Raw genomic sequence first — 14,632 nt, forward strand, 5'->3', positions numbered from 1 at the left:
ATGTCATTCACTCTTAAAATCCTTCAGTGGCTCCTCATTGCTCTTATAAGTCTCAGCTCTATATTACAGCTCATCAAGTCCTATATGATTTGGCCCATTTTTCTTTCTAGCCTTATTCTCAATTCGTTTAATCACTATTCAGTGAATTCGTATGTTCCAGGTACTGCTCTGGGTGCTGAAGATACAACGGGAAGTAAGTACACTATACTTTACCCTTTCGAAGCTTATAGGGTAGCAGGAAAGACAAATAATAATAAAGTAGTAAGAGTTGGGAAAGACAAGGTATTACGTATCATGGGAAGCTAGCAGATATATCCGACCTGGATGATGGACTGGGGGGTGGGAAAGGGCAGCTCAGGAAAGACCTAGAAACAGTGACATTAATGCTAAAATAGGAAAGATGAAGAGTTAGCTAAGTAAAGAACAAGGCAAGTTCCAGACAATGGGAAGGGCATTTGGAATCTAACACTGAAACACACAGGGGTCTAAAAGAAGTTATTTCTGCAATATTATGGTTACCAGGGGAAAAGGTGGTAGGAAGGGATAAATTTGGGAGTCTGAGGCTCACAAATGTTGGCCACTGTATATAAAAATAGATTAAAATTTTTTTTTCTGTATAGCACAGGGAACTATACTCAATATCTTGTAATAACCTTTAATGAAAAAGAATATGAAAACAAATAAATGTATGTATATGTATGACTGGGACACTGTGCTGTACACCAGAAATGGACACATTGTAACTGACTATGCTTCAATTTAAAAAAATAAATAAACAAACAGAAAAAAAAAGTTACTTCTGTAAGGCTGAAGTATGGAATTGTTGGGGGCAGGAGGGGAACAGGGAGAGATGAAGCTAAAATGGTAGGTGCTCTAAGAGCAATGGAAAGCCATCAGAGAGTTTCAAGAGGCCAAAAAAGAAAAAAATCTCTGGCTATTAACTGTCTATGTATTTGTGTGCGTTATCTGATTAAGGATATGAACTGTCTATTTAATCATTTCCCCAGTGACCAGAACAATGCTAGGCATGCACTAGGTATTTGGTAAGGATGTATTAAGCCCTACTGAATCAAAACATTAACTGGTAGCAGAACAAAAAATGAAACCGATTTTTTTTGTTCTATAATCTATTAACCTATGTAAACATAGAGATTAGAGATTCCTCAGTGATAACTCCAATTAAATGACTGAAATTAACTAATTAAAATTAGAGTGAATCAATCAGATTGAAAACATACCGCTCTGTTAAAAACAAAATAATAAAAGTAGAAATATTACAAAAAGAATATATGTAATCATTATCAAAGAACTAACCATGAAAACAGAAGGTTCTGTCAGACACCATAGGCCATCTGGCCTGCATGATTATGTGTCAGATGCATATTTCTAATCTGAAAGCAGGCAATGCAAACTTCCTATTAGCTACATTGTCAAAATTAGAATTGAGAAGTGTATATTTCAACCTTTCCGGATTCTGACCTTATTTTACTTCAAACATTACAGTGACTCATTTGATTTTGTTTTTTTGAACTCTGCATAGTATAGCTTTGAAAGTAAGCAGTAGGTTGAGAATTACAAGTCATAGTATACCTAAGGGACCACTGGGTACAAGAATCTAAGGAAAACTATCTTCTGTCACAACCATATGACATGAATATAAGCCATTGGTGTAATAGTGGTTCTTTGCTCTAGAACAATCTTGAATTTAAAGTTGAAGGAGAAAGAATTTGTTTTCTTCCACAGAATTTTGAATCGAGATATTTTAAAAGGTTGATGTAAGCAAAATTCAGAGAGGAAATAAATACTGACTACATACTTGTCATGATTAGATTTTTTTCTAAAACTTTACTGATAAAGCCTGGTTATTTAATAATTTCAGATACATTTATACAAAAATGGGAAGGAAAGAAATATACGCCTCAGTCCTGCAAAGACAGTGCGTACAGCTGGTTGGCTGCGTGATTGATTTTACAATTGTTTCAATCCCTTTTAAGAGTCTATTAAAGGTCAGAAGATCTTTCTGCGATGATCAGGGCCCTGTGAGGCCAGGATAAACATATTCAGTAAAAGTATATTATGACTTGAAATAATGCCACCACTTTACATGGATGTTTTATCTTTTAGAAGTATTTTCATATTTGGTCCTCATACCTCTCATAAACTAGTATTTGCCCCATATAAGGAAACTGTGTCCAAAAGAATACAGGTGACATTCTAGGGTATTTACCCAATCAGTAACAGGGGCTTAGCTAAAAATGGAGAGTCCTTTTTTTTTTTTTTCTATTGGGTCACTGCTAACTCTTGGTCCAGTGAAAGGTATCCTTTTTATCGGGGTGATCTTATCTTTGACCAGAGTCAAATAAATAAACCCAACAGATTACATTTTTTTAAGGAGTAATTGATACTGTAAATATGTTCAAACTAAAGAAATGATAGCCTGCTCCATGTTAAGCTCTTGAACAAATCTCTTGATAATTATGAACCTCCCACAAAAATTATACCGTATACATGGCATTCAAATGGGTGAAGTGGATGAGGAAAGCAGAAATAGCCTGGAAAGCAACATCTCAATCCAGCCTCCCATGAATTAAAAGCCACCGCTTCTTTCCCATTCATCATTTCAAAACCCCACAGCAGTGAACCCCAAACTGGAGACAGACAAGAGAGGCGCTAGAAGAATTCATTTCCAGGCTCCCACGGAATTTATCATTTGGGGGAAAATGGAGAGTCGGGGTATGGGGGCGGGGAAGGGGGAGGAAGACGCGGTTTACCCCGCCCTTCGCCCCTCGCCCCTGAACAATGCAACATAGCAAGGAAACCATCTTCAAAGCTGTCAGGACCCGTCGAGTCAGGTAAGAGGCTGCAGAAATTCGCACCCCCTAAGGGCCCCTTCCTCTTTTCAATTTAGCTTTCCCCTCCCTTTCCGTGACTTCGCCCCTGTCTCCCACCCCCCTTCTAAGCTTCTCGCTTTGCCCAGTGACACCTCACGGCCAACCCAAGAACCTCTTAAGAATATCTTCAGGGTCCAGGTAAAGGAGGGTGGGACCGAGCCTTGGGGAGTCGTCACCTTTTGAGGTATCTGGCGTCCTCCCCCTGCATGGCGGCGGCGGCGGCGGCGTGGGGAGGATGAGGGTGTCTGAGGCCGGCGGGGCTATTTCCGGCGACGGTGGCCAAAGTACCCCACACCCAAAGGCGATGACAGTCCTGAGGCCTGCAAGGCGGGGCAGCTGCGGCGCTGCGGTTACCACGGTGAGGCCACCGGCTCCTCCCACAGCTCCGAGGCCTCAAACTGGAGCTTGCCCAGACCCGCCCAGAGCTGCCTCTATCAGCTCCGCCTCAAGGCGCATGCGTCTGCCGCGCCGCGCCAGCACGCGCAGGCTCAGTATGCGGTGCTGGCCCTCGGGACTAATCTGACGCACCCTGCAGCAGGCAGAACGTGAAGGCTTTTGCCGCAGATTTAAGCGGGCGTGGTTAAAGAGTGGCTCCGTGTCACCGCCCCCTTGAGGATGGGAATTGAAAGCGTCATCCCGGATTGAAATGTTAGGTCTTCAGCTTGAAGAGAGGCAAGGGAAATCAGTTAACCTTTTAATTAGAGAATGAAGGCTCTAGAGCATTGCATTCCAGCCCTTAGCTAATAACCTGTAAAGTGAGGTTTGTATTTGGGGTCATTGTGGAAGAGGAGCTGCACTGACTGCTCTCAGAAGCTCGAACTTGTACAGATAGTCTGACCCTTGTACAAAAAGAATACTATTAATACGGACTTTGACCTGGTGGTAAATCTGTCACTTCCACTTTGGTATCCTAAATCTAGAATGCACCTTTATTTATTTATTTTTCCACACAAAAAGAGCTCCTGAATACAGCTCCTCCACTAATTATTCCTAAATAAGGGTATGTTTGGAATTGTTTCTTCCAAGGCAGGCAAGTGTGGCAATACAGGCCATAGGGAAGACGGGTAGTTTGTTTTAATTATAGTTGATTTGCAATATTGTGTTAGTTTCAGGTGTACAGTGATTCAGTATTCTTGTGGATTGTATTCCATTATAGGTTATTACAAGGTAATGGGTATAATTTCCTGTGCTATACAATATATCCTTATTGCTTATGTATTTTATATGTAGTAGTTTGTAACTGTCAATTTCATACCCCTAATTTGTCCCTCCCCCCTTCCCTCTTTCCTTTTGGTAACCAGTTTGTTTTCTGTATCTGTGAGTCTGTTTCTGTTTCGTATATACATTCATTTGTATTATTTTTTTAGATTCCACATATAAGTGATATTCATTTTGAACCTTAGCAAGTAATGGCCTCTGCTTTGAGATCTGTTCCCATGGACTCAGCTATCACACCTACACAAATGACTTATTGATTAATTCAATAAATATTAATTGAGGGCCAGCTTTGTACAAACATCAAACCAGATTCTAGGGACACAAAGAAGGCATCTCCACTCCCTCTTCTCATCTGTAATCTTATCACTTACTCTCTTCTTGTTCTATGTTTTCAGTCACTTTGGGCCATGTCTACATAGTTGTTCCACTGCCTTTTTCAAATGCAATAAATTAAAGCAGTGCACTGCATGGAATATTAAATATAGACACAGTCCACATCCACTAAGACATATTATTTTTATCTGCCCACCCATTCACACCAGCTACACTATTTCTGTCAGTGTTGTAGTCATTCTTCTAGTCTTCTGGAGAAGAATATATGGAACTAACTTTGACGTCTTCCTTTGTATCATTCCCTATTATTAAATTATTACAAAAGTCTATCATTTCTTCCTTCAAGATATTCCTGCAATCCAGCTTTTTTCTCCATTCTCATTTCTACCTACTAGTCTAACCACTTCATACTTGGGATACTGCAATTCTTTCCTAACTGGACTCCCTATTTTCTGTTTTTCCCAAATTCTCAAAACTGATACAAAATTTTACAAATTATTATTCATAGCTAGATTACCTTAAAACCCTCACAACACCTAAAATTGCCAATCACAATATCTATTAAAATGCACAGCTAATATAATAAGCATTCTTGCAATGTAAACTCCTTGAGATCAGAGATTTTGCTTTATTTACCTCTGTATCCTTAGAACAGCATCTGGCTCAGAAATGGCACTGAGTAAATATTTGGAGTTGAAAAAAAAATGCATACCTGAGCTTGAAACAATAACAATGAAAATCTGGAGGAAATGTATAGAGGCCAGAAAGGAAAAGCTGTAACTTAGATCAGTAAGGAGGTAAAGTGAAACGGGCTGAACTAGAGAAGCTGTCAATCTGTAGCAGGAAAAGTACGAGATAAGCCTGGGCATTTTCTTCCTGAAGTATTGAAATACTCAAAGATGAATGGGATTGTGTCCAAAAGACACTGGTCAATTTTGAGACAATTTACAACAAAAAGAATAATTACTGTGATTGATTTAACACATTAGTAAAAATCCAGGAGTCCACAATGATACTCAATAACCGATAGAAAAACAGAAAAACAAAACCTCACTTTCATTGATGCCAATGACCACATCAAATTTTTACTCTGAAAATTGGTAATTAAAGGAAATAATTAAGCATTTAATCCAGGTCTTTTGAGACTAAACTATAATTTACCTCCTCTTAATGAGGGAAAGCTCTTCTTTACAGAAAATGACTGCTAGTAATGGAGAAAAATAATTATAGACAGTTACTATTTTGCAAGCCCCAAGAAATAATGGATTCAGGGACACCTCATCGATTTATTATAAAATAAAATGTGGCAAAGTTTAATCCCACAGATTTCTTGATAATTCTAAAATGAAAAAATGTTACTTTACCATGGGGATATAAACATATCAGTATTTTAAACAAACAAGTAAATTTAGCATCATTAGTAGTGGTAGTACCTGATAGTTTATGGGATAGGAAGCACATAAGATCATTTGTTAAGTATTCTTACCAGAAATGAATGTGAATCTAAACTGTTAATCTGTAAAAAAAAAATTAATAATTAGAAATCTCAATTAAATAAAGTTGAGAGACCAGAATGGGGAGCTCTTCTGCCCTGTGATGATAACAGATCTCAACAGGAAGCCTTTCCTGGAAAGGGCTCATCCAATCAATAGTCATGAACTCTTTGTTTACTGTAGACTTCCCAACTTCCTTTTCCTCTGTATAAAAGCATTGTCCTGCAGGGCATTTGCACATGGTTCTCCATGATTGCAGACCCCCAAATGCAATGCTCTGCTGAATAAACCCATCTTTGCTGGAGAAATATGTGGCAGTCTATTTGCTTCAGGTCAACAGATCTCACATGCAGTACTAGATAAAAAGATGGCCTCAAAAAATGGAGAACACCCAATTGGATATCAAGATATATCATAACAATAATAATTACAAGGTAATAGTATTGACAAAAGGAGAGAACCCAAATGGAACAAAAAGAGAGCCAACTCATGCACATACATAAACTTGAAATATGACATAAGTGAATTTTCAGATCATAATGGGAAAGATGTATTTTCAGTAAATGTTTTTGAGGCAATTGGTTATGCATATGTAACAAATGAAATCGGATTGCTATAAGCAAATGCTAATTCCACATTGAATAAACAAGTGTGAAAAAACAAACTTTATAAACATTGAGAAACAAATATAAATTATCTTTATGACCTTCAGTTTTTAAATTTTATGTCCTTCAATTTTAAACAGGATACAGAAACCACAAAAAATAAGATATTGATAAATTCGTTGTTAAAATTTATAACTTCTGATTATCAACCAAGACAAGACAAAGAAAGTGAAAAAGGTAAGTCACGTGAGAACTAACAAAGGATTAAATCGATTACTTCAAGATCCATTAGGAATCAAAAAAGAGAAGGCAAACAACCCAATGGGAAAATGGACAAAGAAGAAAAAGAGGAATTAGGAATAGGCAGAAACAAAACAAAATATGAAAAGATGATCCACCTCGGTAGTAACCAGGGGGCTGCCAATTAAGACCATATAAAGATTCAGTTTTACATCGACCAGAGCGGAAAATTTAAGAAGTCTGACAATACCAAGTGCTGATGAAAATGTGAAACCTTGGAAATGATTTAGTAAACATTTTGGATGTGAGTGTACATTGGGACTACCACTTGGGAATAAAATGTCTTGCATTATTTTGTAAATTGAACAAGGATATCCCCTAAATGTTTGCAGTCCTACTCCTAGTTATATAGCTCACAAAATTCTACCATGTGTGCACAATGAGGTTTGTTCCAGAAGTATCGGAGCAGTAATGTGCATAATAGAAAAAGAAAAATGGAAAACAATTCCAGAATATTTTTGCAGGAGAATGGGTAAATATGTTTGAAATATTCACACAATACAATATTATGCAGCAGAGAGTGTTAATGAACTAGAACTATACAGACAACATGGATGAGTATTTGAAACATTATATTGAGTGAAAGTGATTTGCAGAAGATTACATAATTTTTAAAATTGTGGTATAATTTACATACAATAAAATTCATTCTTCTTGGTGTGCAGTTCTGTGAGTTTTGACAAGCACATGAGTTATGTAACCACTAGACAATCAAAATAAAGAGCAATTCCATCATCCCCTGAAATTCCCTTCTGTTCCTTTGAAGTCAATCTATTTCCCCAACATCAGGCTCTGGTAAATACTGATCTGTTTTCTGTTCCTATAATTTTGCTTTTTCCAGAACATCATCTACATGTAAGCATACATGATATAGCCTTTCAAGTCTGGTTTAATTCTTTCAGCATAATGTATTTGGGGGCCATCCATATTGTGTTTCATTGGTTTATTCCTATTTTTCTGTTAGGTAATATTCCACTGTATGAATATGCCACAGTTTATTCACTCACCACATTTGCGTTGTTTCTAGCATTTGGGAACTGTGAATGGAGCCCCTATAAACATTTACACGTAGGTTTTGCGTCAACTAAAGTTTTCTTTTCTCCTCAGAGCAACACTTAAGAATAGAATTGCTCAGTTACATGGCAAATATATGAATAACTCTATGAAGCTGCAAAACTGTTTTCCAAAGTGGCTGTGCTATTTTGCGTTCCCACCAACATGTGTGACTTCAGATGGAGCCACATCCTCACCAGCACTTGGTGTTATCAAGTTTTTAATCTGTTTGTTTACTCTAGTCTTTCTAACAGGTGTGCAAGGATATCTCATTTGATTTAAATTGTATTTCTATGATGATTAATGGTATAAGTATCTTTTCATGTGCTTATTTACCATTTGTATACCATTTTGGGCAACGTCTTTGTTCAAATATTTTGTTCATTTTTTGTAATCACTAGACTGACCACTGATTAGAGAGATAGCAACAGTTAGATAAGTAAAGATACAGAGAAATTATTTCTATCTAAAATTAAAGAGGACATCACTCAGATTTTATAGGTATATGTAAAAATAACAGGGAAATATTGTGAACAACTTTATACAGATACATATAATTACTTAAAATGGACAAATACCTGGGAAGATACACATCACTACAACTGAGACAAGAAGAAATACAACATCTTAAACCTCTGTATCTTTGAAAGAAATCAAAAACCTAATTACAATGTTTCACAGAAAAAACATTCCAGGCACAGCTTCGCTGACAAATTTTACCTAAAAAATAAGGTCAAATTACATACTCATGCAGAAAATAGAGAATGAAGAAATATTTACCAACTCGTTAAAAAGGGTCAACATTATCCTGGTATCAAAGTCAGACAGAGACATTACAAAATAGAAGGCACAGACAAATATCCTTAGTGAGCATATATGCAACAATCTTTAACAAAATACTAGCAAATTAAATCAGCAATGTATAAAAATATATACTATATTGTGACAAAAGAAGGTTTACCTCAGAAATGCAAGATTAGTTTAATACATGAAAATCCAATAGTATAATTTACCATACTAACAGTATAAAGATGAATAACCATACAATCATCTCAACAGAAAATTGAGAAAATTAATTTGACAAAATTCATGATTAAAAACGCTATCAGAAAACTGAGAATAGAAAGTGACTTTCTCACTCTACTAAAAAAAATCTGTGTAGATTTATTTCTGGGGTCTATTCTGTCCCATTGGTCTCTGTATCAGGAAGTAAAATGTTTCCAGGTATGTCGTTCTTTCTCAAGATTGTTTTGGCTATTTGAGGCCTATTTTGTTTCATATAAATTATAGGATTTTTTTTCTATTTCTGCAAAATAAATAGAACTGGAATTTTGATAGGATTGTATTGAATCTCTAATAACTTTAGATAGTATGGAAATACTGGCAATATTTAGTCTTCTAATCTATGAACATGAGATATTTTCCCATTTGTTTTGTTTTCTTCATTCTCATTTATCAATGTTTTGTATGTTGATTTTATATCTTGAAACTTTATTGAGTTACTTATTCTAACAGATTTTTGTGGGATCTTCAGGGGTTTTTTACATATACAATCATGTCATCTGCAAACAGAAATAATTTTACTTCTTCCTTTCCCACCGGATGTCTTTTTTCTTGCCTATAAATAATTTGATTAGTACTTCCAATACTGTGTTAAATAAAATGGCAAGAGTGGACATCCTTGCCTTGTTCCTAATCTTAGAGTAAAAACTTCCAGTTTTTCACTGTTGAGTATTATGTTGGTAGTAGGCTTTTCATAGATGGTCTTGAGTATGGTAAGATAATTTCCTTCTGTTCCTAGTTTGCTGAGAGTTTTTGTCATGAAAGGATGTTGAATTTTGTCAAATGCTTTTTCTGCATCTATTCAAATGATCATATAATTGTCATATTTCTATCAGTGTGACATATGATATTTATTGATTTGCATGTGTTGAATCATCCTTGCATCTTAGGGATAAATCTCACTTGATCATGGTTATATGGTCCTTTTAGTGTGTTTTTGAATTAGGTTGGCTAGTATTTTGTTAAGAATTTTTACACCTATGTTCATCAGGAGTCAGGCTGCATTGCTTGGGGAAGCCTTCCTGTTGATACCACAATTTGCTCCTTTTGCAAAACTGTTCCTCCTGGAAGCTATTCCTAAGCTTCAGACTTAGTAAAGTGCTTTCTCTGTTCTCCTACTGCATTCACTGTACTTTATGGACGTGATTTATTTAAAAGAGTGATTCAAAAGATGTAAAATCATGGAATTTCCATTACATTTCCAACTCACAGTTCTTGACACATAGTGATAACTAATAAATGATAACTCCTGCTATATCAGATACAATTACAACCTTCAAGGATCATGTAAAGTAGTCACCAGGTATGTAAACAAATAACTTGAACATATGAATGCATGTCATAATGATAGCATGAAACAAAGTAGAATGTTGGCACAAAGGAGGGAGAAATCTACTCATGGTGGATACAGGCTCAGAGTAGGACTCACAAAAGATGAATAAAACATTGCTTAGCAGAAAACATAACAGAAACATCCTAGGGAAAGACAATAGTATATACAAAAACAGAAACGTATGAAACATTATGGTATTTAGATATTTGGATATTTAGGTAACTGCAAGTATTTGAGATGGTTAGGGAATTAGGTTTGAGTGGGAGAGCAGTGAAAAACAAATTTGGAAAATTCAAGATGGGCAAAATTGTAAGCTTGGTATAAGTGTATGGTATTTGGATATTTTCTGCACACATCAGGAGCCATGAAAGAATTTTCATATGGGAAAATTAAATGTTGAAATTTATTATTTTAGCAATATTAATGTTCTATATTTTATAGCATCATAGAATAGAGATGTAAGAATTAACATTTTTTGATCTCCAAATATGCTGCTTTTAAATTTCAATGCTGATCTGCTTCGAGAGTTCATAGAAAAATCCTTTCTTACCTTGTGACTGCCTTTGGGATATCATCAAATGGCCACTGTGGTCTAAAGAATCCATATCCACTGGCTATTAATGCAGTCATCTTCTCACTTTTCAAATTAATTTGAGACCACGTTGCACATCTTAATGCAAAAGAGATTTCAGTTAAGAGGATCCTTTAAAATACATCCTCTTCTTGATGGTGGTAGCATCTGTTTTCAGCTAGTATGACATAAGACAACAACTATGACATCACTGGGTTGCTCCAAGGATCGTAACAGGAAGGCATATGGCCTGCTAAGAAAACAATGAACCTCTGTGCTTTTTTCTTCCCCAGGTTCTCTTACACCCTGAACCATAGTTGAGAAAATAGTTGTGTCAGCTACTTAATACATGTCAACCTGATGATCCTTAAAGACATAAAAAATGAATATTATCCAGTATAAATAGAAGACATATTTAGTCACACACTTACACACACATTCATGCACACAAAAAACGCCCATGTTTGTGAGTTTGCATGTGGTTATATGCATACATGTTCAATGGAAAGTTTTCTGCTTTTGTGTGTGTGCTTTTAGAGAGATGCACACGACTTGGTGAGGGAGGAAGAGGATCTGAGTATATCCAGCCAGATCAGATGTATTTGTTAACTTAACCACAATTTATAAGCAGGCATTGCCTTAGATTTGAGTATGCAAAGATGAATAAACATTGTTCCTGACTTGAAGAATTGTATCTAAATACACACCAAGTGATTAAATAAAATTCAAAGTAACATATTCTGTGATAGAGCTATGATGTATCTCTGTAGAAATTGAGATGACTGTGGATTCAGACACCTAATCCTCTTCTGCACAGTGTACTCATCCAAGAGCTGAGGCTCTAAGATGAAGATACAGAGCTTACCTCGAAGGAGTTCAAGTCTATGAATAGGCGATCAGAGAACAAGTAACTGATGTCTCAGTCACATTGCCCACACATCTACATCCAAGTTTTGTTTCGTTTGGTTTTCCTGGATTATTTTAAACTGCTCTTACCTACTGATTTTGTTCTTATCAAGAAGATGCCACATCATCTCTTTTCCATTTATTGCTCAGTTCCATAATCCCTCACTGTGGTAGAAGTTTCATTTCTGTTAGAGATAGTAAGTGAATCTAATCTCTCGTTCAATACACATTTGTTTAGTGCATGTTACGTGTTCCAGGCACAATTCAGAGCTAAACTGGTAGTCCGGGTGGATAAATTCAGGCAATAACTATACTAACAATCAGATGTCTCCTCTGAAGCCTTAGTAGCAGAATTAAAAAATGTTCAGAGCATGACAAACTCTGCTGCGCACCTCTGCTGGAATGAGTTGAAAGCTCATTGGTCACCAGGGAGCACTCTCTCCTCTTCACCTCTTAACAAATGTATTGCCATAACGTAAGTGTTTGTGACATACCCTCTGGGTCACTCAGAACAGAACCAGAACTGCCAATTCATTCCAGATCAGTTCCTAGCAACTGCCAGTTAGCAATAATAACGTTGTTGTTGGATGAGGAATGAATTTGTGCTTCCAGAGTTGAAACATATGATGTTCCAGTGAATGACATAATACCAGCCTTTGAAGTATGGGGCTGTAATTAAATCATGTGTTATTTGACTTTAAAACCTTAAATTGTTTTTTCTTTTCTTTCCTTTCCTTTTCCTTCTCCTCCTTCCTTCTTCTTTCTTCTTGTGTGTAGACAGCACATGTGTCATGGAAATAACAGCATATTGGAAAAATAATTTTTTATGATTTGGGAAAATTTCTGCCAAACCCATGTCTCTTCAATGTAATCATTAACATATCAGGAGGGGAAGTAAAGATATATCAAAGACCCTGAGAAATGGTTGAAATAAGGTCAGAATCTTTCCTGTGAGTGTTAGTGACAAAAAGAACTTGAAATTCATTTTCCTTCAGCTCACACTTCAATACCTGTCTACATTGCTGCTTTTTTCTTTTTTTAAGAAGGAGAGATTAAAAAATAAGATGCTGCTACTACAAGCTTGACAAATTGTAAAGTATTTATCTCAAATCAGTCCTCTTCCTGCCTTTCCCACTCACTGGCATATGAGCTTCTTTTTCTTTCCAAATGAGTCAGTTGAGAGGATGTCAACGTTGCTGTAAATAAAAGATGCTAGTATGCCATCATGAAAAGAAAACAAAGGGAAGTAAAAAAAAAAAAAGTAAACAGAATGCTGGTTGTCCACTTGCCAGCCCTTGTCCTCCGCCAGACATGGTGTTGTGTACTTCTCTTTAAATGGTCTCTTGACTGAATTCTACCAAATAATCTCTACCATAACCATGTGGGCACGCTGGTGAAAATTCCTCCATCCGAACTAAGGGAGCATTAACGGCCTAAACATTTTTAACAAGATTGGTTTTATTTTTACCTTATTAAAATGTTTTCATGGCTCCCAGAATACCTTTTGTTTTTTGACCTTGAGAATGTTGGGCTAGGATTAAGTCCAAGGTCATTCTGTTGCCAGTACGTTTGAGTTTACAATATCATTAAAATTGAACAAATATGAAAAGCCTGCACTGGAAAGTCAAATGTAAACTACAGGAACACATACTCTACTCTTTCATTTTGCTGGTCAATTTACTCAGAGCGAAGGAAAAACAAAACAGGCTACAGGCAGTGTTCAGTAAATAAGTTTTGAAAGAATATCTGTAGACAAGAAGGGAAATCACCAGATAAAATGAAAATGTCATAAAGTAGTAGGTTCTGGATTTAACTTTTTACATGTTGGCCATTAGGGTAAAGACGATACAGAAACTGGGGCTTTTGCATTTTTTATTCTCTTAAACAATATCCTTCTTCACCGAGAGAGTAATGGACAAAAGGGAGATTGGGTGATAATCCTTTATTTACTTCTACCTCAGTATATATTTACTTTGTTTCTATTTTAGTGGTTTCTGTTGGCCCAAGGATAAATCTGTTTTATTGTATTAAAAAACTGTGTATAGTGGTTTAGAAGGGAGTGGGAGAAATATTTATTGAGGTAATACTGTGGGCTAGGCACTAAGAAAAGCAAAATTATAACAGGAAAAATTATTTGTGTTTTACAGATGAGGAAATAGAAATAGTTTGTACAAGTTAGCAGAGCCCAGATTATTTTTGTAAAATTTTCCTCTTATTTTTACCTTTTCATTATAAAGTAAAACAAATATAGAAGAAAATCACACAAGTCAGATCCAAAGCTTAATGAATTATTAAAAGGCAAACATCCTTGTAACTGGATGAGGACAGAACTTTTCCATCTACCCCAGGAGTTCCTCTGCGTGTTTGTCCCAATGTCAGGTCCTTGCTTGCCTCCAAAAGTAATTACTATCCTGACTTCAATACTAATCACATCCTTGTTTTCATGTTCAAACCCATATGTGGTCCCTAGACTCTATGTCTAATTTTGCCCATTTAAAAAAACTTAATGTCTTTTAAGTTTCTTTTAATTTATACATTTCTCCTCTTTCTTTTTTTCTTACATTATATATATTGAAGATCCAGCAGTATTTTACCAGTAGATTTTCCACATTCTAGATTTGCTGATTGCATACTTACAATGGAGTTTATTATCTTTCTCAAGGAAATATGTATTTTGTGCTACTGTGGCAGCTGAATCCAGAAGCTTGATCAGACTCATTTTTATTCCTTTGGCAAAAAAATAAATAGGGTTGTATTATTTACTCAGGGAACACAGAAGCTGGTGTTGACTTCTTTTTGATGTTAGTAACCACTGATGTTCAATGCTGTCTGTCTTTTTTTTTCATTGAGGTGTTTTTTTTTTATTT

General features: G+C 36.0%; 1 protein-coding gene across 2 annotated transcripts in view; it reads right to left on the reverse strand.

Annotated features, from left to right (window-relative positions):
- The window catches only part of KIFAP3 (kinesin associated protein 3), a 127,996-nt gene extending 124,663 nt beyond the window's left edge, over positions 1-3,333 (reverse strand). Inside the window, exon 1 of one of the 2 annotated variants that reach the window (XM_010953853.3) lies at positions 3,068-3,333. In XM_010953853.3, coding sequence (XP_010952155.1) covers positions 3,068-3,099 — 32 coding nt within the window. In that variant the 5' untranslated portion in view covers positions 3,100-3,333. The remainder of the gene's footprint in view (positions 1-3,067) is intronic. The other variant, XM_010953851.3, reaches the window with a different exon arrangement.
- Between the last annotated feature and the right edge of the window lie 11,299 nt (positions 3,334-14,632).

Source organism: Camelus bactrianus, chromosome 21 (assembly GCF_048773025.1).
Source record: "Camelus bactrianus isolate YW-2024 breed Bactrian camel chromosome 21, ASM4877302v1, whole genome shotgun sequence".
Classification (NCBI taxonomy): Eukaryota; Metazoa; Chordata; class Mammalia; order Artiodactyla; family Camelidae; genus Camelus; species Camelus bactrianus.